At 39.4% G+C, this 25,872-nt stretch overlaps 1 protein-coding gene across 3 annotated transcripts in view; it reads left to right on the plus strand.

The window, feature by feature from the left end:
• The window catches only part of arid2 (AT-rich interactive domain 2), a 45,838-nt gene that overhangs the window by 2,040 nt on the left and 17,926 nt on the right, over positions 1–25,872 (plus strand). For 2 of the 3 annotated variants that reach the window (XR_001605218.1, XM_016238834.1), the window contains exons 4-20: positions 7,015–7,148; positions 8,511–8,729; positions 8,813–8,880; positions 8,961–9,030; positions 9,173–9,423; positions 10,864–10,960; positions 11,778–11,987; positions 12,134–12,298; positions 17,659–17,734; positions 17,818–17,952; positions 18,853–19,049; positions 20,370–22,582; positions 24,791–24,933; positions 25,019–25,157; positions 25,251–25,333; positions 25,414–25,543; positions 25,633–25,724. Coding sequence is in view for 2 of the 3 variants with exons in the window: in XM_016238834.1 (XP_016094320.1) it covers positions 7,015–7,148; positions 8,511–8,729; positions 8,813–8,880; positions 8,961–9,030; positions 9,173–9,423; positions 10,864–10,960; positions 11,778–11,987; positions 12,134–12,298; positions 17,659–17,734; positions 17,818–17,952; positions 18,853–19,049; positions 20,370–22,582; positions 24,791–24,933; positions 25,019–25,157; positions 25,251–25,333; positions 25,414–25,543; positions 25,633–25,724 (4,422 nt within the window). In the remaining variant the exon portion in view is untranslated. The remainder of the gene's footprint in view (positions 1–7,014; positions 7,149–8,510; positions 8,730–8,812; positions 8,881–8,960; positions 9,031–9,172; positions 9,424–10,863; positions 10,961–11,777; positions 11,988–12,133; positions 12,299–17,658; positions 17,735–17,817; positions 17,953–18,852; positions 19,050–20,369; positions 22,583–24,790; positions 24,934–25,018; positions 25,158–25,250; positions 25,334–25,413; positions 25,544–25,632; positions 25,725–25,872) is intronic. The other variant, XM_016238835.1, reaches the window with a different exon arrangement.

A 25,872-nucleotide genomic window follows, 5' to 3' on the forward strand; every position in this document is an offset into this window, starting at 1 on the left:
TTTTCCACGTGGGTTTTTCTCTTAGTTAGGACGTTGGGGGGGGGGGGGGGTGAGACAGACAGACTTGGCAGCAGGGAGCATTTAAGCTGTGTGGGCCGTGAGAAGGAGACGTACACCTGCCATGCAACGGTCTAATCGTAATTACCATTCTGCAAAGTGTCTTTTACCATCCTCACAGTCATTGCAAGAGAGCTTGTTTGTCGGCGACGAGAGCTCAGAACGACAAGGGATGCAAAACGCTGTTCTCCTGTGTGTCTTCCTCATGAGAGCGGCGTACGAAGGACAGAATTAGTGCTCCACGGAGAGATTGCGTGAGCTTTAACTGGTTTTATTGGCAGGATATGCATATTTTTATCAGGCATGCTCTCTTTGGGTTTTATTTTCATAATCAAAGGTCTTCGTGCTGCTCAATGCTGATGTAACGCCAGTTGTTTGTGAAATCCTGGAGAGGTTTGTGTCATGGTGAGGTGTATCCGTCTTTCAGGGAGTTTGAAGCGATTGGTGGAAGCGAAGCCAAAGAGTTTAGACAGACATGATCGCTCTGAGGAAATCAAGTACTTGTGATGAAGAATCTTTTTTTGCAACATCAAGTGAGAGAGAATCTCTGGATGTTTTTTGCAGTCTTACATATTTAGTCTGTTTGTTCAACTATATATCAGACTATATAACTCTCAAAACTAGTAACGTGATTTGAGCTGCAGGTGTTTTGATTGGATCAGGATGGTGGAATGTTTTAATTACAGATGTACTTTACAAAGATTATTTTTCAGAAGCGTTCAAGGTTTACCTCGGGAGCGTCCCAAGCACATCGCATGAGGGAAAATTCCTGCAGGCCTTTCCGCAGCCGAAGGGATTCAGGAGTTCTTGCTTTAGCAGGATCCTCATTTCTGTTGGATCTCACTTAGTCCGATTCACTCGCACCACGCAGACCGAGAAACGCTCGCTGGCTCCGAAACGTCCTGTTTTCTCAGCTAACACTAGTGTGAGTCTTCAGACAAAAATTAAGGTTTTCATTTGCACTTGTTTGATGGATTGCAGATGAACAGGTGTCTCCATTAGGACACCATTGTGTAGTCTAACTCTTATCACTCACACTGAAAAGAGGAATTCGGTTGTGTGTTTACACCGTCGCAGCTGAGGAAGAGCTGGCAAGGGATTTGAACTTGGGTCTTTGGGTTTGTGGTGTGATGAGCTTACCGCTGAACCGCTCAGCACCGATCGGAGCATGTGAAATTAGTCATTTAAATGTGGCAGGCACTCCGTCTGCCAGCTAAAGAGGCGAGAGCAGCTAAACAACACATGTTAATGTCTTAATTGGCAAATGGTCAGTTTTTATGGACGGGGCAGCTTTATTTTTTATGTACAGCATATCGGAGCATGTGGGAGTGGGAGCATGCGTTCTAGTTTTCTGAGGCTAATTTTTATTCACTCTGATTCATTTTAGCAAATCAGATTTTTCAGTTAATTTGGTTGGTAATATAAATATTCCCAGTAACATTTGCATGGCCTTTTTATGTTTTTTTTATTTTTTATTTTTTTTTATTTTTTTTTTAAGTCCCCCTGTAGTGAAAATCAAGTATATGTTGTTTATTTGTCTATGTGGTGTTTTTAATATGCTTTTAGACAAACCATGTGTCAATCCATTAATCAACACCATTGCTGAGTATTTTCTCCTTAAAACTGTATTTTCCCAAAGGCTGACCCAGAAATACAGTTTGAAACAGCCCTCGGTTTGCTACGTCACAAACCCATAACCAATCATGTCAAGGGATCGATTCCTATCTCTAGCATGCAAAATATACCAATACCAGCACAAAACTAAAAGTAAATTGGAGCAAAAAACCCATGAAGCCGTGGTTTAACGTGAATTTAGAACCGCTAACTTGCATTATAAACCGTGGCAACAGTGTAAAAGTAGCCCGGAGTCAGACCCACCTCTCCCACATCAGCGTCTGCACTTCACACGCATTGCTCGCGGGCGCAAATTAAGAATCACAAACGGCTGCATTCGAGGCATTTTAGGAGACAACATCGTCAAGTAAGTAACTTTAATGAATGTTATAGTATTCACTGTAGTTATCCGCTAGTAAAAACATAGTTTTATCAGTTATTATTCGTGTATGCCATTGTTTTGCGTTTACTACAGTTCAGCTCAGGCACTGGCTGGTGCGACTGAGTGGAGGCGGGACTAATTTGCATATTCATCTGATCAGCGTATAGTAAATGAGGCAAGGGTGTTGAGTTAAATTCAAGCTATTTTAAGGCATGAGAAAATTATTTTCACAAGAAAAAAACATTTAAATATGTAATTTTTATGATCAAAGATAAGTTTTAAGGGATAAAATATTTGACTACAGGAGGACAAAGAAATTATTGGTAATGCTTTATTTTAGTGTCCTTGTTACATCTAATAACAGTAAAGTATGCATAATTACAAGTAACTAACCAACCCGCTACATTGCAAGTAGGGCTGTGCAAAAAATCGAATGCAATTTTCATGCGCATCTCGTCAGTAAAGCCGCTCCTGTGATTATTGCACAGCCCTAATTGCAAGTAAATCGCTCGCTTATGTGACTAAACCTTCACTCTGGTCAACTAAATAATGTCTAATATTAGCCACTGGCTTTTTTTTTTCTCTCATCGCTCTTGTTGTAATGTATTGGGAAGCCAGAATTTGTATCCATCAACAGAAACATGCATTAGCCGAAGTCTAACAAACCACATTACAGATGCTTTGTCAGATTTAAGTTGAACCGCAGTCCTATTGCATGCCAAACCGTGTGTGGAGAACGGTACGGTTCGATTTTTTTACCGAGAACCGTTGGACCCCTAATATATATATATAAATATATATATACACCGATATATCGTTTTGCTGATTTTATCGGCCGATATGAGCCTGTCACGTATATTTTGCCGATTTCCACCGATATGACATTTTTTTTTTACAGAACATAAAACGCAGATAAAATGCTTGTAAATGGTGTAATTACGTAGTTTGTCCAGCAGTTCACGTGAACACTGACTGGATGCTATAGTTCCTCATGCCAGCTTCATTTCTGTATTTGCATACCTGGTTTGCTGTGTTTTTTTTACCTTTGTTGGAGATCTGCCTTCAACGTCTGTTTGTATTTATCGAGTCCTGCTGAAGATCTTAATTAGCTGGTTCAGGTGTATTTTATTAGTGTTGGAGCTAAACTTTGCAGAAAGGTAGATCTCCAGAAACACGACTTAAGTGCCCTTGACTTAAATTGTACATAATAAACCTGATGCTTTCACAAGGTCCTCATTTAGTGTCTCGAGAAACATCAGCCTGTAATCAGCTCTGGGTTTGTCTGAACTCACACACTGACCAACCCGAGACAATCATCAGCATCTACATTGTTTTTTGATTCATTAATTTTTCAATAATCAAAAAGGTGATTCAGTTATTCACAGGTGGTGAATAACATGTTGATATACAATTTAAAGGGATAGTTAACCCAAAAATTAACATTGTCGTTGTTTACTAACCTTCATGTCATTCCAAACTTGTATGACTTAAATGTTAAAAGTTATTTTGAAGAATGTTGGTAACCAATCAGTTTCCTATTGACTTCCATTATATTGGCAAAAAATACAGTGAAAGTTAAAAGGAACTGAAACCATTTTGTTACCAACATTTGTCAAAATAATTTCTTTTTGTGTTCCATGGAGAAGAAAAAGTCATACAGGTTTGGAAGCAAATGAGGGTGAGAAAATAACATGGTTTTATTTTTTGGGTAAACGATCACTTTAATTGCAGCAAACAAGTTTTTACAAATGAACTTCAAATTCACAAAGATTTAATAAATGATAAACTAGATCAACTAGATAAATGAAAAATAAATGAAAAGGGAGAGCATTTCTCAGGTGGATTTGGTTATCTGCTGGTTATCTTGTTCAGTGATATCAACTATCATCACTAATTAAAATCTGACAATTACACAGTCCAGTGAGAGAATGCCTGTCCACGCTGTGTGTCCAGTACAGTGTGTTGTTTTCTAGTGTTTATGGTGTGCAGATAGTTATTTATAGTGTTTGTATTGTGGCACGTGGGAGGTGTGTGTGTGTGTGTGTGTGTAAGTGAAAGCTCATTCAGTTGAGGGAACCACTCATGAGTCATACTCGCACACGGAGCAGGACTGTGAATATTACTATTAGACTCGCAATACGGTTGATCCCTGATTCTCTGGAATAAACAGCTTGTGCTTTCTGACCGTCTTTCAGTATGTGAGGTTACAGAGCTGTGTGAGATGGTAAAGTATGCAGTTACATTGTTTTAAGTGTTTTTAATGGGGATTTAATCAAGTGTGATTTATGTTAGGTTGCAAACTGTGCAGACATTTGCATGTATGTATTCTCTTTGCATTTGACAGACTGATTAATCTGTGTCAATGTCTGTTTGGCTGATTAACATAATTTCTGCTTACTGTCACTTCTGAAATCTTGTGAAATATAAATTAAAGGGGTCATATGATGCGATTTAAATTGTTCCTTTCTCTTTGGAGTGTTACAAGCTCTTGGTGCATAAAGAAGATCTGTAAAGTTGTAAAGACTAAAGTCTCAAATCCAAAGAGATATTCTTTATAAAAGTTAAGAGTCAGCCAAAAAAATGAACCTTCCCATTACGAGGTTGACTCCCTAAAGTGATTTATAGGGAATTTTGTTTTTACCTTTGTAATGGCATTTTTCTAACTTTACTAAAAGTATGTCATCTTTTATGTCAAAATCAAAAATATTTAATAATTTTGATATAGTTGTGGTATACCTATGATGAAAATTACAGGCCTCTCTCATGTTTTTAAGTGGGAGAACTTGCACAATTGGTGGCTGACTAAATACTTTTTTCCCCCACTGTATATATATGCTTCTTAACATTTCTAATTAAAACAAGTAGAATAAGAATATTTATCAATCAAATTTAATCAGTATTTAAGAAATAAATTCAAGTGGCTTGTATGTGTATTTTCAGACGTTTAATGAGGCTCAGAGGTCGCATGAGTGCAATTAAATTTATAAATTTCACTAGATTCGTTTAAAAACGCAGTTCATTTATAAATGAATCACCGCTGTGTTTGAATGGCGATGCGCAGCGGCTCATGTTGTATTTAATCAATATTACATTTGCAAACTCCCTTAATAATCATTAAAAGCTGTTACTCATCTTAGTTCATCCCGATCTCACAAAACTCCATTATAATCGACGAAGCTCTCTACACTGCACAATGAATATCTTACACTCCGTCAACACTGTGTTTGTTATAATGAGAGAATATGTCTGTGATACATTACTCAACGGTGCAGAAACACGTACGTATATTAGAACCTTTGAAGCTCCCTCTGCACAAACACAAATATGCTGATCGGGTCAGTCGCACAGGTGCTCCTAAATATTATTTCATAGTCGCACGCAGTAGTTTTCAGTCGCAAATGCGACTGAAATGGTCGCACTGTAGAGCCCTGTAACACGCCCCCACATGTCAACGTCATGATCTGGGAAGATTTGCATAACACCGCCCAAATGTTCACGCAAAGAAAGAAGGCGTAACTTTTATTCTCACTGTAGTATTGTTGTTGCTGCCGCCATGTTGTTTCTTTGTGAAAGCGAAACTACTTTGTTTGGTCTTCCAAAAGAGGACGATATCCGCTTCGTCATGCCTGGAGCTGATCCGTGCTGGTAGCTGAGGAAATACATCAACTTCACGCTGTCGATCGCCATATCGACTTTCACCGTGGACGAAGCGGAGTCCAGCCCGGGGTCGTCACATGTGGTTGCCGCAAGCCCGCTGGACGCTCCTTCGTCAAATCCGACCGGCCGCGCCGTTCTCAAGCCCGCTCGCCTCTGCTCACTCAAGCCGGCCTCCGCATACTCTAGGCCGCGGCTCACTCTAGGCCTCCGGCTGGCGCTCACTCAAGGCCGCAGTGTGACGCTGTTTCATTGTGAAAGCGAAACTACTTTGTTTGGTCTTCCAAAAGAGGACACAACTAGAAATCAGTGGTTAAGTTGTATTTACAACACTGTTCCAGACCGAAGAGCTTTGTAAAAATCGACGCGTTTCAGAAAGGTGGGGCATAGAGGAGAAACAATAATGAACAGTATGTGGAAAAAAAATTTTTTTTTAAACCCTAAACTGCATAAACACATTTCATTACACCATATACACAAAATAATGTTCTTTTTAGCAGCATCATATGACCCCTTTTAATAATGTATAAAAACATCTTAAAGGAATAGTTCACCATAAAATTAAAACTGGCATAAAATGTCCTCACCCTCAGGCCATGATCCAAGACATAGATGAGGGTTTTTTTTCATCAGATTTAGAGAAATTTAGCTTTACATCACTTGCTCACCAATGGATCCTCTGCAGTGAATGGGTGCCGTCAGAATGAGAGTCCAAACAGCTGATAAAAACACCACTCCAGTCCATTAATTAATGGACTTGTGAAGCAAAAGCTACATGTTTGTAAGAACCAAATCCATCATTAAGGCTTTTTTAAAGTTAAACCGTCGCTTCTGGCTAAAATACTGTTCCTTAAAGCAGGTTTGTGTACGTCTCATTTACTATCATTAAATTGTTTGCTATGTATGGTTATTATATTGGCAGTCAGCCCTTTTACTCTAAATATGTTTTATTGGCATAAATCATTTAAAAAACTGTAGCAACTAAAATGCTAATGGATTTTCTCAGTCCCTGAGGCACAGGTTTGTTTGTTTATTTTGCTCATGGAAATGAATGACGTTCACACGTTATCCCTCCAAACAGTCATCTAAATGCAGAAACCGATGTCTGCCTATTTAAAACATGCTATGAAAATGTATACGATAATATTATAACCACTCAATCTTTTAAACAGGTGCTCACCGGTCAGTGAATAAATGTGTCTGGATGTTTAAATCTTCGTGTCTCTTAAATTTCTTCTGGGATCATGAGTGTATATCCATCTGTCTGTCATTCTGTGTGCTGATGTCTTTTTCTGGTCTCTCTGCAGCTATCTAGAGAAGTATGAAAAGGTGCATCACTTTGGAGAGGAAGATGAAGAGGAGCAGCCGGGGAATCCTAAACATTTGCTTCCGATTGGTGCAATACCCACGTCATACAACTACCAGCAACACACTGTATCAGGTACAGATGAGCCCCGTCTGCTTCTCTGAGACACACGCGCGCACACACACACACACACACACACACACACACACACACACACAGACGGCTCAAAAGGTTAGTATGCGTTGGAGCTGCACCTGTGAAAACTTTTAATGCCATGAAGGAAATAGTATTCCTGCCACTGCACTCCTTTCAGAGAGACAGATGATATTTCCCTTTACATAAGGGTTGGGGTAGGTTTTAGTCTGACTGTATGAGGACATGAACACGTGAACTTCATCTCCAGAGCTGCTCTGAGAGTCACTTCACCAGCATTTCACAATTTGAGTAAACTATCAGCAGATACACACAAACTCAAAGATCTACATGACAGCCTGCCAAAATAAGTTTGGTTTCATTTGAAAAAATGGACACGCAGTACTTTTGTATAGTAGATTGTACTTCTCAAAGTAATAATAATAAAAAATAATTTAAAAAATAAATTAATAAAGCACTATTTCCTGATGAGATCACACAATAACACACATTTTCGTCCATGTTTTAATTTTAACAATAAACCTCTGATGTGCAGCACTTTATTTGCTAAAAAGAAAAAAAAGGAATTTTTAGTTTAAAAAAAATTTTAATTGAGTATAGTTCATCTGAAGAGTTGTTTTAAATGTTATTGTTCTCGAGTTTGCCATGAATTTGCTGATATGGCAAAAAAAAAAAAAGTAAATGAAAGTTTTATGCATTAATTTTGAATTTCATAATACATTTGTATTAAATCATAAAGCACAGAATCCAGAAAAATTACAACCGACGAGACAATTTCTGAAAAAATTTAACTTTTCATAGGGCACTGTTGTTAAAGTTTTACATTTTATGAATTCAATTGATGACGTGTATTTTGAAAGTTAAAATTTTATATGAAGTTTGCACTGTTTTAGAGTATGTGCATTTACAATGTACTTATGTAATAAAATACTGAGTAATATAAGGTAACTACACTGAGTTAAGAATTTGTTAAGGTGGTAAATTTAGGGTTGGTACCTATTTATTACACAGTTGCTTCAGTACTGTAGTATGTATGTATGTGTAAGATACACGTAAGTAAGATATGTTAGAATGTACAAGCAGAAGAGGATTGTAAAATAAAATGCAATCAATATTTAATAGGGCCAAACCCCTAACTTCCATATGCTGATGTAGATCTTTTTGGGAGAAGTGAAGTTTACAGATGTGGTTTGAACAACCAGATGTATTCACACTTGGCTGAGTCTAGTTTTGTATGAGTCTCAAGCCACCTCCAAGACACATGGCCAATTACCGCTCACAATTTCTTCAGGAAATCTCTAGAAATATAAAAAACATGTCTTTTGCTTATCCTTTGTTTGGCAGACTATCTCCGCCAAAGCTATGGGCTGTCGACGGATTTCGTCCCTTCATCCGATTACAACAAACTGGTGCTGTCTCTCCTGTCTGGGCTCCCGAACGAGGTGGACTTTGCCATTAACGTGTGCACGCTCCTGTCCAATGAGAGCAAGCATGCCATGCAGCTAGAAAAAGAGCCCAAACTCGTCACGCTGCTGCTGGCACACGCGGGAGTCTTCGACGACTGTGTGTTTAATACTGCGTTTACTAGAGTATTTGCACTTCAGGACTGCATGTGTATGCTAACGTTACATATGTTTGTCTTTCAGCATTAGGTAGCTTTTCTGCTCTGTTTGGGACTGACTGGCAGGAGAAAACGTCACGAGACTTTGTGAGGGTAAGAAAAAATGTCAACTTGCATTTTTTGCGTGGTATCTGTTTTTGTGCTTTTAACTCTTATTTTTATTTTTGTTTTAGTTTTGGAAAGATGTCATTGAAGACAATGAAGTCAAAGATCTCATCTCAGACAAGAGCTGCACACCCCAAAGTATGTGGTTGTTTGCGTCCCGACTATTCTCGTTTCCTTTGATGTGGTGAAGATGCTCAATGAAGTGTTGTTTCGCTTTGATTAGTCTATGTTTTAACCGAGCATTACTTCACACTAAGGGTGCATTGTGTCATTTTTTCAGACGGATTGGAGACTAGGGACGTCTGCACTCCTCTCTTCCACCCGGCGCGTGCCGTAGGCATCGGAGACGTCGAGGGCCAGCGGGTGTTGCAGGTGGCAATGATTCTGAGGAACTTGTCCTTCGAGGAGGCCAACATCAAACTCCTGGCAGCTAATCGCACATGTCTGCGCTTCCTCTTACTGTGTGCGCACTGCACCTTCGTCCAGCTGCGGCAGCTGGGTCTCGACACGCTCGGCAACGTTGCCGGAGAGGTTAGAGTCCACAATCTACATCTGTATAGATTGCTGCAATTATGACATTTTTGTAAGTTTACATCAAGTTTCCTTTACAAAAAAACAACAACAGGATTTTTCCATTGGCTTTTGGATTATTGCAGAAAATAAGCTCTCTGAACAACAAATGTTCATGAGTCTTAGACGTTTTGTGGTTTAAGATCTCTAAGGAAACCCCTTCAAATCAAATTTTACACCGTCAAACCTGAATCCATTTTAGAGTCTCTTAAAGGAGTAGTTCATTTCCAGAACAAAAAATTAGAGATAATGTACTCACCCCCTTGTCATCCAAGATGTTCACGTCTTTCTTTCTTCAGTCGTAAAGAAAGTATGTTTTTGAGGAAAACATTTCAGGAATTATCTCCTTATAATGGACTTCTTATGGTGCTCGCGAGTTTGAACTTCCAAAATGCAGTTTAAATGCAGCTTCAAACGGCTCTAAACGATCCCAGCTGAGGAAGAAGGGTCTTATCTAGCGAAACGATCGGTTATTTTCTAAAAAAAAAATTCCAATTTATATATTTTTTAACCTCAAACGCTCGTCTTGTCTTGCTCTGCGTGAACTCTGTGCATTCGTCCTACATCGCTGTTTTACCTTTTTTGTAAAGGGCATTTGACCTTATTTGAATGTTCACTTTGTAAACACTGGGTCTTTACCTCTGCAGTGATGTAGGACGATTTTGAAGTTGGAGGAGAAAATGAGATGGGAGTTTTTAAGCAAACATAGGTTTTTAAGTAGCTCTTTTACGTTATTTCAACTTATTACTTGCAATGAAAATAGCCAAAGAAGCTGACATGACGTTAAAACACTTACTAACCAACTTGCGTGTTTTTGTTCATCATGATAATATTAAATGAAACACAACTTGAGGCCTGCAAATCGGCAGAAGTAAAAAGCTACACGTATACACTATAAACGAGCTACACCATCATCACATGACTTCAGTATCACAACCTTAAACTCTTTCTTCTTAATTTACAAAGTTTGATTTAGAATAGTTTGCCAGAGCGCAATTATAAAGTGGAAAAGCAAGTAGATGAATTTGACTGTTCGGCATGATGACGTTTAATTTCTCAGACGGCCTCTAGTCTCATTTAGATGCTTGTTAGCTGTTTTAAGAAATGTAAAATCTTTATAAAAAAAATCACAAAGAGGTATTACTGATACGTTTTATGTCATAGAATGAAATGTCAAAATTTTGAGCTTTGGTTCACCACAAACCTTAATTCAAGCATTTAACCAAAAATCCATTCAAAAATAACGCATTGACTTCAAAACGATGAAACCAGGAGTGCTAAAATTCTTGTTTCTAGGTTATAAATATGTTATCCCTGCAGCACTCTATGAAGCCTATGCTTCATGTTTGGATCTGTTGGCCATTTGTATCTTTTGTTAAATGTCTCTTTGTCCTTTTTCAGCTTCAGTTGGATCCAGTTGATTTCCGAACAACACATCTGATGTTTCACACCATCACAAAGTGTTTGTTGTCACAGGATCGTTTTCTCAAAATGAGGGGTAAGCATCTTTTAGGGTGAACTGTTCATGCCATTAAACCAGGGCTTCCCAATGGTCGCTCTTTTGTGGCTAACTTTCTCAGTTGGTCACACGAGCACATAATTTAGTCGCAGTTAATTTAATTTTTTTGCTACAACATGGGATTAATTAATGCATGCTGCTGAACTTTTATCATACTTCATAGTTATATGGTAACGAAAGTGGTTAACATTCAACCCGTTCTTTTTCATCAGAAGTATTATTTGTGATTTGAATTTTGTGAATGGGAGTTCCTCTTTTGCTGTTATAAGCCGGGCTTCGGATGCTTTCGAATTTGTGATCTTGTTGTCACGTTTTACAAGAAAAGATAATTGTCTGTTTTGCTTATATCTATACACCTTTCACTTTTAAGACTAAAGCAAAAGATGGATTCATTGTTATTCTTAATTAAAAAGCACAACAATAAAACAGTAGGCTACAATGACAAACTTGCCAAAACTGAACAAAAATGAATAAGATAAGGCATGGCATACACCACATGCTGTATTATATACAGACTAATAAATTACAGAACGTTTAGCAAACATTGCCGAATCAAACAAATTAAAACTTTTTGTACCAGGCTGTAAAAAAAATTTTCTGCTATAAAGTTGGGCATTTTAACATGGGGAGTCTATGGGATTGACTCCTTTTGGAGCCAGTCTCTAGCGGCCAGTCGATGAATTGCAGTTTTAGTCACTTCCGTGTTGGTTTCACGAGAGAGACCGGAAGGTTGCCGCTTGGTTAAACCTTGTCCTTTCCTTTGAGAGTTGCTAATTATTTCCATTGCATCCTACAGCCATGGAAATTCTCGGGAACCTGAGCAAAGTGGAGGATAACGGAGTTCTGATCTGCGAGTATGTGGATCAGGAGTCGTACCGAGAAGTCATCGCCCTCCTGACGCTGCCGGACATCATGCTGGTCATCTCTGCGCTGGAGGTCCTGTACCAGCTGGCTGAGCTCGGGGAGATCACGTGCTCTAAAATCTCCTCCGTGGATAGAAGCATAGGTACACGTTCACACGTTTCGGTCAACGATTTCTCTCCAAAACCATACATTTATTGTGATGTTTCAGCCCAAAAATTCGTTTGCTGAATTTCGTTCCACCACTAACCATCAGGAGCAACTGACATGGTTTGCATGTGTGTATGTCAGATCTTCTAGTGCGGTTGGTGTCAGTGGACCTGCACACGTTTGGACCGGATGCCCTGACGGCAGTAAAACTCATCGAGCATCAGGCCTCGAGCAGTCAGGTCTCAGAGGTTCGGCCGCAGCTTGTCGAGCACGTTCCCCCACCTACACAAGGCACTCCTGGCCCTGGTAAGTGTCCTACGTATCCGCTGTCGGATTTTGTGTGTACTAAAGATGTACAAAATTACGTATTTAGATATCACAAGAAGTACTTTCTCTTTTTATAACCGTCGAGTGTAAGGGATTTACACACAATGCAGGATAGGACAGATGCAAAATGCAATAACGCTTTATTTTACGGTGTCCTTGTTATTCATTACATTTACTTACTATAGTAATAATATACTATGCATTATTACATGCAACTAACCGTAAACCAACCCCTCATCCTGACCTTATAGTTAGAGATGCACCGATTGCAATTTTCTTGACCGATTCCAATTTTTTGTTAGTGTGATCTGCCGATACGGATTTTTGCCGATTCCGATTTTCTTTCTAAGAACTATAATTGACAGCATATACAAACAAAAATCTACTTTTCTTCAACGCAAAGTTTTATTTTCATAAAAAAAAAACAAGTAAAAAGTCAGTAATAAAATAAGAACAAATAAAAAAAAGCAAACAACAGCACAAATAAATGCAGTAGAATAAAGAGAGCTATGAAACTAAGTTTTTCAGGTTAAATAAGTTTTTAGAAGAGAGCGAGAATGCGCGGCTGATGTTATTGCCGGTGCCGCTGGTAACAAAACGGATCGGCTCGAAAACGGAAAGAAGTGAGACTGACCGACCGATCACCGATCCGGGCGATCATGAGGAAAATCGGCCGATTCTGATCCCTGGCCGATTGATCAGTGCATCTCTACTTATAGTAACTACATGTAGCTAATTAACATTGAGTACTTAACACCTGTGCGACCTTTTGGACATTTTTGTCTTTTGCAGGGTTTTTTTTTTTTTTATCATTTTGCCTGTGTTATTGCCAACTGCATAAATGTTGCACAGGTGTGTATTGTTATTGGAATTTTACTATTTCACTTCCATTTCCTTTAATAAATCTGTTTTGCACTAGGTACAAAAATTGTTCCTCAGGACCTTAAGGACAAAAATGTCCCCATTGAAACCCATTAAAACTGCTATTTTTATTCGCAGTGCCATTTAACTGTAAAATGATGCAATTTTTGTTAAAGGGGTCATATGATGCGATTTCAAGTTTTCCTTTCTCTTTGGAGTGTTTCAAGCTGATTGTGCATAGATAAGATCCCTGAAGTTGCAAAGACTAAAGTCTCAAAACCAAAGAGATATTCTTTATCAAAGTTAAGACTCTGCCAATATCTACCTCACTATGTGGAAATATTTGCATAATGCCATAATGCCGTGCACGCAAAGAAAGAAGGCGTGGTTTCAGTAACCGCAGTTAAGGGGTGGTCATACTGCACTTTTTGTTCTTTTGTTCCCCATTCATACGCATGCGAATGCGTGAGACCGGAACCGCAAGCTCATGCGAAAAATTTTGCATTTCGCTGCGTTCCAAAGTTCAAGTTTGGTGAACTCTGACCTGCGAATTCGCATCACGTGAAGACGTGTGACCAGTAGAAGATCGATACGTCACTGCGTGACCTCTCTGCTGAAATTTAAAAATGGAGGAAGTGCTAATTTTAGCCGTAGTGCAGCGTCCTATTTTATATAATACATCTTTAAAAGATTAAAAAAATCAAATAAAAAAAGCTGCATGGTTCGTGGTGTCAATGGAAACAGGAACAGACGATATATATATATATATAGAGAGAGAGTACAATATAATTACTATACACAAGTGTATTATTATTAAATTACTTAATGTTGTTTGTTATTTTATATTTATATTTTCAGAATCATTTTAAAATTAATTTTGCACACCTCAAGAACTTATAAAATGACCTATTTAAAGGGGAAAACCTACAGCACTTAAAGCACAGCACTTAAAAATGTAATATATATGTACAGTCAAACAAAAATTTATTCAGACACCTTGAGCATTTCATTCATTAATACAGTTTATTCACTATAGTTTAAAAAATGGTAATAAAATATGACAGAGCCGAAAGTACTCCTTCACATCACAGTGGAGTCAACCGTTTTAACCGTGGCTTGTGTACTGCAAACACATACCAGCTTCATCACTGTGTCTGTCACGCGACTCTGTTCCCCTTTCGGGCTGTCTTTACATTTATTTTGAAAGATGAAGCTGGCGATTATGGTAAGGGGCGTTACATTTCTGATGAGTGCTTGCAGTGTTCGGCCAATCACAATGCACTGGGCCAGCTGGCCAATCAGAGCAGACTGCGCTTGTCGGAAGGAGGGACTTTGTAGAAAACTAAGTGTTTGAGAGAGGCGGGGCATAGAGGACCTACAATAATGTACAGTATTTGAAAAATAATGTGTTTTTTGAACATTAAAGCATGTCAACATATTCTGTTACACCAAATACACAAAATAATTATCTTTTAAAAAAGCATCATATGACCCCTTTAATAGGCTTTCATTCTGTTGGCAAGGCTTTAAAATTTGATTTTTTACCAGATGGTGCCATTTTTTTTTTTCAGGTTTGGCCTATAAAGCAAATACGCGATATCAACCTCAAATTTGGAACACAACTTGTTTAGTTTTATGGCTTTGATTTTCTAGCAGGTATAGAGTTTCACATGTTTCATAAAGTATATATTTTATATAAAATATTGTTTATAAATAATTTTCATAAACTTAAACCTCTATAACTTTTTTTTGGTTTCACTTTAAAAAAAAAAATCTCCCATGGGTCTTCTTTAAAATGAGACCAAACTTAACTTGACATGGCCATTTTTGTCCACTATGGACCTATGTGCAACTTTTTTTAATTGACGCACTAGGGTTAAATGTATAGTTACACTGCAACAGGCACTGTAAAATGAAGTGGAAACCAAAATGCACATTTACATCATCAAGAGCTCATTGTCTGTCAAACACATTTTATTGGATTGAAATATTTCTACTCTTTTAAAATTGTTTTTATTCTGTTGATACTCTTGAAAAAGGTTTTTTTATTTAAAAGAAAAAAAACTTCCTGACCCCCGAACTTACATATACAGGTTTTACTTTTACCTCCCCAATTTTTTTTTTGCGGTTTCCATTTCCTTTAATAAATCTGTTTTGCACTAGGTACAAAAATTGTTCCTCAGGACCTTAAGGACAAAAATGTCCCCATTGAAACCCATTAAAACTGCTATTTTTATTCGCAGTGCCATTTAACTGTAAAATGATGCAATTTTTGTTAAAGGGGTCATATGATGCGATTTCAAGTTTTCCTTTCTCTTTGGAGTGTTTCAAGCTGATTGTGCATAGATAAGATCCCTGAAGTTGCAAAGACTAAAGTCTCAAAACCAAAGAGATATTCTTTATCAAAGTTAAGACTCTGCCAAACCCCCCTAAAACGGCTCGTTCTAACACACCCCCACATATCTACCTCACTATGTGGAAATATTTGCATAATGCCGCCCAAATGTGCACGCAAAGAAAGAAGGCGTGGTTTCAGTAACCGCAGTTAAGGGGTGGTCATACTGCACTTTTTGTTCCATTGACTTCCATTCATACGCATGCGAATGCGTGAGACCGGAACCGCAAGCTCATGCGAAAAATTTTGCATTTCGCTGCGTTCCAAAGTTCAAGTTTGGTGAACTCTGACCTGCGAATTCGCATCACGTGAAGACGTGTGACCAGTAGAAGATCGATACGTCACTGCGTGACCTCTCTGCTGAAATTTAAAAATGGAGGAAGTGCTAATTTTAGCCGTAGTGCAGCGTCCTATTTTATATAATACATCTTTAAAAGATTAAAAAAATCAAATAAAAAAAGCTGCATGGTTCGTGGTGTCAATGGAAACAGGAACAGACGATATATATATATATATAGAGAGAGAGTACAATATAATTACTATACACAAGTGTATTATTATTAAATTACTTAATGTTGTTTGTTATTTTATATTTATATTTTCAGAATCATTTTAAAATTAATTTTGCACACCTCAAGAACTTATAAAATGACCTATTTAAAGGGGAAAACCTACAGCACTTAAAGCACAGCACTTAAAAATGTAATATATATGTACAGTCAAACAAAAATTTATTCAGACACCTTGAGCATTTCATTCATTAATACAGTTTATTCACTATAGTTTAAAAAATGGTAATAAAATATGACAGAGCCGAAAGTACTCCTTCACATCACAGTGGAGTCAACCGTTTTAACCGTGGCTTGTGTACTGCAAACACATACCAGCTTCATCACTGTGTCTGTCACGCGACTCTGTTCCCCTTTCGGGCTGTCTTTACATTTATTTTGAAAGATGAAGCTGGCGATTATGGTAAGGGGCGTTACATTTCTGATGAGTGCTTGCAGTGTTCGGCCAATCACAATGCACTGGGCCAGCTGGCCAATCAGAGCAGACTGCGCTTGTCGGAAGGAGGGACTTTGTAGAAAACTAAGTGTTTGAGAGAGGCGGGGCATAGAGGACCTACAATAATGTACAGTATTTGAAAAATAATGTGTTTTTTGAACATTAAAGCATGTCAACATATTCTGTTACACCAAATACACAAAATAATTATCTTTTAAAAAAGCATCATATGACCCCTTTAATAGGCTTTCATTCTGTTGGCAAGGCTTTAAAATTTGATTTTTTACCAGATGGTGCCATTTTTTTTTTTCAGGTTTGGCCTATAAAGCAAATACGCGATATCAACCTCAAATTTGGAACACAACTTGTTTAGTTTTATGGCTTTGATTTTCTAGCAGGTATAGAGTTTCACATGTTTCATAAAGTATATATTTTATATAAAATATTGTTTATAAATAATTTTCATAAACTTAAACCTCTATAACTTTTTTTTGGTTTCACTTTAAAAAAAAAAATCTCCCATGGGTCTTCTTTAAAATGAGACCAAACTTAACTTGACATGGCCATTTTTGTCCACTATGGACCTATGTGCAACTTTTTTTAATTGACGCACTAGGGTTAAATGTATAGTTACACTGCAACAGGCACTGTAAAATGAAGTGGAAACCAAAATGCACATTTACATCATCAAGAGCTCATTGTCTGTCAAACACATTTTATTGGATTGAAATATTTCTACTCTTTTAAAATTGTTTTTATTCTGTTGATACTCTTGAAAAAGGTTTTTTTATTTAAAAGAAAAAAAACTTCCTGACCCCCGAACTTACATATACAGGTTTTACTTTTACCTCCCCAATTTTTTTTTTGCGGTTTTATGAAAAAATGCAAAAATAGATTCCCTCATCAGTGTTTATGATACGGAGTAATAATATCACAAAATAGAAAATAATTTTTCTTACTACTGCTAGTTAGGGTTTAAAAATATACCTCAAAAAAATGTGCGTTGAAATGGAAAATTAATGAGAAAGGAGTTTATGTAATTTGTATTTACAGTGTTTTTGGGTTTGTTTCTTTGTAGTAAACAGGGCTCCTCTGCAGTCTACACCTCCGCCTGGGATTGTGGAAGTAGATGGAGAGAAATTCACAACTCAGTGGTAAGATTTACATCTTTCTTTCTTACATTTCTCAAATCTGTTATGTTTTCTAGTGTTTTATGAATGCTTTTTGCTCTTGTTAGGCTAAATGCTCATTTTGAGGTTCATCCAGACGGTTCGGTCTCTCGCTCTGAGATGTACTCTGAATATCTGGCGATTTGCAGCAAGATGGCGCGGGGTGGCGTGTTAACATCCAATAACTTCTACAAATGCCTGAGGTGAGATCAATGGAACTGTTAGATGCTGTGAAGTTGTATCTGTGCTGTCCCAAAAATGGTAAATGTTGAATGCTGAAACTCACCACTCAATAGGGGTTGAACGACTTCAGATTTTTTAAAGGTGATTTAAAGGTGATCTAATTTTTCACAGCTCCAGACTTTTGTTCATTAATGACGTCATCAGCAACTAGTCGACTTTGACTCGACTTTCATCACATAAAAGTCGAGTCGAAGTCGACTACTTGCTGATGACGTCATTAATGAACAAAAAAGTCTGGAGCTGTGAAAAACACCTTGATTACATGAAGATTACATTCATATGAATGCATTGGTGAGAACGATTGCCTGTGTGAATTAATTCTACCTGGCAGCGTCTCTCTACTAGTAGTGAAGCTATGGGATTTAGTTCAGAAATATATGCTTGAACTTTTCAGTTTCTAAGCTATTTTATTGAGAAATCACAGAACAGTGTTGACGATACATTTCCGCGCTGAATGATTCTGTGCATGCGTGATGTACTGTATGAGCTACTGTCTGTAGCCTATGTATGTGCGTTACAGTGCAGCAGCGCATTAGATTAGAACGGCGATTAACTTACCTGTACAATAAGCTGTTTAAAACGTGCATTCTCCCGTTCAATTTCGAGCATCCAGTAATATAATCTCACATGTCTTATGGAGCACTTTCAGAGCATGCATTTATTTGTCATTTTAACTGTTTGGAAACTGAGCGTAAATGTGGAAGTCCTTCAAAGATTTCTTATCTTGTTGCGCCCTCTATAGGACCAACGACTAGTCGACGTCAAGCTTAAAGCGTCATGGCAGAGCATTGAAGTCGATTAGTCGGTGCAACCCCTATCACTCAAACACAAAATCAACGCTGTGCTTGTGTGTTTCTCAGGACGCTGTTTCCTAATCACACGGTGAAGCGTGTGGAGGACACACGGCTGAGTGGACAGGCTCAAATCCATGTGGTTGGTGTGCGGAAGAGGCCGATTCCTCTTCCAGTCCAGCTTTATTATCAGCAGCAGCATCAGGCCAGTCCTGCACCAGTTCCCAAACACGAAGCTCCCTCAGAAACCCCTCAGCCCCAGCCAGGTAGAAACACTGTTTTATTATTGGCCCAAGAACTCTAATTCTAGCAATTCAGAAAGATGTTTCGCACTACATTTGATCTTGGGTTTAAGCTTTTTAAACCCTGGTTAAAACCCCATTTTTACTGGTTTATGTTCTTTGTACTTATTATAAAGGGAATCTAGCACTGCTTTTAACACCCTGGTTTATGAGAGTGCATTTTCACAAACTCTGAATTGTGGTGCGAAAACTATAGTGTGAAAATGTTGAAGTTGTAATGTTATAGCGAGTTGTTTAGAAACAGACAACCTATCATAAACTGCTTCAGTGCTAACCTCATTAAATATTCATTCACTTTGTACAGAAATAAATTTTCAACTTTTTTCCCCAGCGTCTTAAGGACTTAAAACAGTTTCAGAAGACTTCAGACAACAATTTAAGTTTATTACCCTCATAAATATATAAACAAGAATGTTAACCTAGGGCCCTATGAATCCCCCCCCCCAATTCTATTTTTTTTTTCTCCCAAATTCTGTGTTTTCAGTTTTAATTTTTTATGAATCCCATTTTAACTAAATTAATTTTAATAATCAAAAATGGTCTGAGCAGTTGAATTCATAAAATGTTAACAATTTTAACAATTTTTATTTTTTCAGGAAAACAAAATAAAACCAACTGTATTAAATTAAATTTTTTCAGAAAAAAAAAAAACAACAGAATTTCCGGATTCTTTGTTTTGATGAAATACAGATTTACTATGAAACTGGTAATCAAATGGATGCATAAAACGAACAATTTAATCTTTTAAAATGTAATCAAATGAAATTTGAACTGTTCCTATCTTTACAGGTTTACAATTTGAAACATGGATGAAAAAGTGGGATTGTGTGATGTGATGGTCCTTAAAAAATATTGTATAAAATAATAGAATAGAAAAGAATAGAATAGATCTTTATTGTTATTGTTATAGGAACAACGAAAAATCATGTAGCATCTCTTCAATAGCAGAATACCAATAAACATATAAATAATAGGACAATTGTAAAAGGAGAAACATAATTTAACATAGAAGCTGACATGGGAAAGAATAAAAAAGACATTAGTCCATATCTTGTCATATTTTGATTTTGCCAAATTCTGTTACACAGCCAATTTAATTTTTATGACTGGAATCTACAATTCCTCCCATGTTTTCATGATGCAGAAAACATTGTGCATTGCAGAACTTGAACATTAGATTTAATTTACCCAGGTATAAGAATAAAACAAAAGCCCATGCAGTGTTTAATGCGATAAGCCAGTCGCATTTATAGCTGATTTGTTCTTTCTCGTTTGTCCATGCAGCACTGCTTCCTGGTGTGGGAGGGCAGCTTGTCCGGGCACCAGCACCAAGCCTTACTGCCGGCCAGGCAGCACCACAGGTGGCCTTCACCATGCACGGTACGGCACACGCCAACGCTCCCAATGCTCCTGCGCCAGCCCCGACTGTTCCACGACTCCCCATGAACCCGCCAGGACAAGCTGCACTTCCTCCTCCATGCCCTCCCGCCACCGCCCCAGTTCCCATACGACCCAATGACATTCTCAAAACGGCCATGATCCAGAGCTCCATCCCCACGGCCACCGCTGCACCTGCTGTTCCCAACCACAGCGGCTCGCCTACCCAGCAGCCCTTGCTCCATCACGCTCCCGTTACACTGATCCAGCAGGGGCCGTCGCCCCAGGGGCACGTTTTTACAGGTCGATTGCAAGGTGTTTGTCCTTCGGTGGCCCAACAGCGCCTGCAAGCCCCTCAGGGACAGCAAAGTGCCCCTTCCCAAGAGGCTGTGGTGCTCGTGCCGCCTCAGTATGTCAGTGCACCTTGCACTTCGCTGATGGCAGGAGGGCAGGTCGTGACTGTCTCAAGCGTGACTAGCAACCGCGTCGCGTTTCAAAATATCGCCCCCAAACCTTCACAGCAGTCGCCACAGCCTCAACCTCAACAACCGCAACAGCAAAGCTTAGTCATCGTCAGTCAGAATCAACAACCCAACACTGCGTTCGCCCCAGCCATCCATCAGATCGTACTGACCAACCCCAGTCCTCAAACCATCCAACCGCAGCCCACACAGTCTCCCGCTTCCCCAAATGCACCGATCCCTAACCCCGCCCCTGTGCAGCAAGCCCCACTCAACACAGTCAGCCACATGCTGTCCGTCAAGCGGCAGTTTCAGCAGACTCCGCCCCCTCCTCCACACCCAGCCCAACCTACCTCCACAGAATCCAGTTTGATCAAACAGTTACTGCTTCCGAAACGCGGTCCTTCCACCCCAGGCGGAAAACTCATACTCCCCGCTCCGCAAGTTCCCGCTCCTGCGAGCACCAGGGCGCCAAGCCCGCACGTCGTATACCAGGTGACCAACAGCGGTCCGGTGCAATCTCAACCGCAGTTGAACGTGCAACTTATGCAGAGCCCCTTGCAAGCGACCGGTGCCGTTCCCATCTCCATCCTCCCAGGGCAGATCATCTCCACCTCCACCCCTGGCACCCTTCTGCAGGCTACACCCAGCAACCAAGTTACCTTCACAGTAGTGCCAAACTCTGGCTTCCCCGGGCAGGGAGCGCAAACCCCGCCCACAATCGGCCTGCAGTTGACTCCGCCTCTGCCAATTGCAGGAGCCACACCCATTCCGCCTTTCCGAGGTGACAAAATCATCTGCCAAAAGGAGGAGGAGGCCAAGGACACCACGGGGCTGCACATCCACGAACGCAAGATCGAGGTCATGGAGAACAACTCTGTCACTGACGGTTCGGCCAAAGCCAGCAATGGCAAATCCGCAGAGGTGGATGGACCTGCGGCAAAGCTGCTCAACGGGAGGAAGTTTGACTCTAGTCTACCTCCATACCACTCAGGGAACAGCCAAGCAGAGGCACTAAATGGCCCTGCGGCGCAAGGCGGCCCTGGGAAGCAGACGCCCTCTGACCCTAAAAAGCTAATGGTGAATGGGGTGTGCGACTTTGACCGATCGGACGCCACCCATCCGAGCAAAAACATTCCAAATCACAAGGCTTCCAAACACATGGGGAACGGCGAGGTGTTGTTGCCTCAGAAAGCGCACGGGGCTTTGGGCCTCACGGACTCTCTTGCTGCTCCTCAGCAGGACACTGCCAAAGCAGAGCAGGTCGAACGCCTGGCCAATGGGCCCAGCCACGGTGCTGAGATCTCCAACGGCCCCAACTCAGAGACACTGGGCCTGAGGCAACAGCACCCACCTCATAACCACTCCCCACCTCCGCCCGTTTCCGAGCCGCCACCTCTGCCTCCCGCTAATGGCACCTTGGAGAGCCGGCCGCTGAAGAGACCGCTGGAGGACGGGGACAGAGGTACCTCCGGAATCCCCACCAAAATGGGCGTACGGATAGTGACCATCAGCGACCCTAACAATGCTGGTAACAGCGCCACTATGGTGGCCGTGCCGGCGGGCGCAGACCCAAGCACAGTAGCAAAAGTAGCAATAGAGAATGCAGCACAGCAGAGACCAAGTGTGCCCTCGCCGCTTCCTGAAACCAATGCTCAGGTAATGCGTTTTTTGACTCATGGTTACAGAATTGTGCCTTTACAACATTGGTCTCAAACTCAATTCCTGGAGGGCCACAGCTCTGCACAGTTTAGCTCCAACCCTAATCAAACACACCTGATCCAGCTAATCAAGGTCTTCAGGATTACTAGAAACTTCCAAGGAGGTGTGATTTGGAGCTGGTTGGAGATAAACTCTGCAGAGCTAATAATGCCGTTTTTTTGTGTGTTTTTTTTAAAGACAAAGCACAGTAGATAAAACCACTGTTTTTTCATGCACTGGTCAATGACATTTTAGGCTACTTTGCTTCCATAACTTGCCTTCTTTCAGACTAGTGGAAAGAAAGTATCCAAATTGCACATTTAATTGTTTATTTTATTACCCGGTATCTATTTACATCTGTTGATTACAGTTACAATGTATATCTTTAAAGGCTGTGAGTTTTTTCAACACTTACACCAAACTTTAAAGTTTTATTACTGAATATATTCAAATGGTTTTTAAGGTGGGGTTTGTTCATTATAACATTTGCTTGGTTTATGTAACTTTTTTTTTTTTTGTGGCTGTTGATAGTTTATTAGATTAATGTAAATTAGGTTAATATAAATTAATTGAGGGATAGAGCAATCCAAAATCCTCTCTGTGGAGACCTTTAACTCTACAATGTCAACTGATTGAAATAAGTATTTTATCCCATGTATAGATTTCATTGCTAGGAAATTGTGCAAATTAGTGCTTTAATTAAATTATTCATGCTTTGCATATTTAACGTTTCAGAAAACTTGTTGCACGAAACAGTTGTCTTGCTGTGTGCACTGTGATTAATCAACTGGTGAAATATGATATCTGTAAATGTTTACCCTTTTCCAACTGTAGTGTCTTAATCAGAAACACGTTTATTTAGTTTTTTATATGCTTGTTAGATGTTGATTTATTTGATGTGAACTGACATCAATTATTCACCAGGATATTCCAATGAATCTCAAAAAAAATTTTCTTCACATTACAGAAATGAGAAATTGCATGTGAAATTACCTAGCATGCAACAATTCTTTTATAGTAAATCTTAGTTTTTCTGTTGTTTTTGGGCTGAAAAACATTCTTGCTCTTAATTAGTCTTGAATAGCCAGACATTAAAGAACACGACACACACATCTCCCGGAAATCCTGTATAATTCAGCCAATCCGATGACGACTTCGAAACTCCTGAAGTGTTTCCACTTTTGTGTGCCATATGTGTCAGACGTTCAGCCAACGGTCCGTGGGCGTGACGTCTGAGGCTGAGACTAGCTCTTAATAAACTTTAAAAAGATGCATAAATCCCACACACTACTCCAACTTGCATAATAATGAAATTATTTGCAACATTTTGATTAGTCAGTTTTCCTCAGGCTTAGAAAATATGCAGAAAAGTATCAGCAAATGTAAAAACTAGGGCTGTCAGTCGATTACAATTTTTTATCTAATTAATTACATGATGTGTTTATTAATTAATCGCGAATTAAATTTGACTGTGGAATTACCCACAAAAGATAATTTAAAGCCATTATAGTGTTAAATGAGAAAGTATCAAGTAAAAATTTTAGTTAGTTTTCCTCAGGCTTAGAAAATATGCAGAAGTATCAGCAAGGGGCACTTTTTTGCCCCAATATCTTGAACTTTAGGGTATAACTGCATTTATGGAGTTGTTGCTCTGCATCATATTTGTGAAGAGTCAACAGTATGAAATGTAAGATGATACAGGTCTGGGGGCAGGGCCAGTGCATTACCTGCGTTAAAATATTTTAATGGCATTATTTTTTCATATCTAATTAAGTTAATGTGTTAAACTGACAGCCCTAGTAAAAACAACTCATTTAAGAGCTGTTAATAATGACAAAGGCCACACCTGCAATTGAGAAATCAAAATGAGAGAAATAATCATAAAATAATCGAAGAAAACAAATATAATTCTAGACCCAAATGAAGTGCCCAGTTTGAATAGCAAGCGATATTCATACAATTTATTTTGAGTTTAAGTGCAAGAAAAAAAATCAGATGCATCTACAAAATTCAGCTATGTTTTATTTCCATATTTATATTATTTATATTTTTATTTCTTGCATTTACTGTAAAAAAACAACAACAACAAAATTCACAACATGCTTGTCATTTTATAAACTTAATTTTAAGCCTTCTACAAAACTCACTGATTATTCATGTGTGCAGCAGCCTGTGTCAGTGCAGACTCCGCCTCCAGTGGATCCGGCTGCCCAGGGAACCAATCAGAGTTCTCCAGCACCCGCCCTCTGTCCAGATCAAGCACGTAAACCTGGACAGAGCTTCAGATGTCTGTGGCAGGCATGCAAACGGTGAGGACGCATGTGATGTGCTTTGCTTTGCAGATGCCTGTCTTGAGAAGGCTGGTTCGTGCTAACTTGGAACGTGTTGTTTCAGGTGGTTTGACACACCATCACAGGTGTTTTACCATGCAGCTACCTATCATGGCAGTAAAGACGCGTACCCAGGGCAGTGCCGATGGGAGGGCTGTGAACCTTTTCCTCGCCAGAGACTATCCTTCATCACGCACCTGCAGGCAAGATCCCATCTTTCTCTCTTTCTATTGATGCGGTCATAATGACATCTTATCCCTGTGTGTGTTTGACTAATCGGAGTGTGTGTTTTGCAGGATAAGCACTGCTCGAGGGAAGCGCTCTTAGCCGCACTCAAACTGGAGGAGCAAACGCAAGGCAGCAACCCCAACACTTCCAAGTGTGTATGGCTTCTTTAGCTCATGCTGGTTTAAGGTAGTAGATGATTGTGATGGTGATTGTGACGGTGTTGATGTGCAGGTCTCCTCCAGCGGCGGTCAGCAGTCCTCCGCCTCCTTCCAGACCACAGAAAGCGCTCGTCAACCACCCCAGTGCAGCTCTGATGGCTTTACGCAGGGGCTCGCGAAACCTGGTGTTCAGGGACTTCACGGTCAGTATTATTACCTCATGTAAACAATGATAGTTCTGCTGCTTATAGATGTGTCAAGCTTAAAATGTTTTTTTTTTGGTCCTGCTCAGGACGATAAAGAGGGACCAATGACCAAACACATTAGACTATCTGCTGCCTTAACGTTAAAGAGCATCGCCAAGTACTCAGATTGTGGACGGAAGTAAGTAAAACATTTCAGTGTGGTTGTTGTGTTGGAGATTTGTGGTTTGTGGCATGAAATCTATGTATAAATATATCTCTCTCTCTCTATGTGTGTGTGTATATATATATATATATATATATATATATATATATATATATATAGATAG

Source organism: Sinocyclocheilus grahami, unplaced genomic scaffold (assembly GCF_001515645.1).
Source record: "Sinocyclocheilus grahami isolate Dianchi unplaced genomic scaffold, SAMN03320097.WGS_v1.1 scaffold548.1, whole genome shotgun sequence".
NCBI lineage: Eukaryota > Metazoa > Chordata > Actinopteri > Cypriniformes > Cyprinidae > Sinocyclocheilus > Sinocyclocheilus grahami.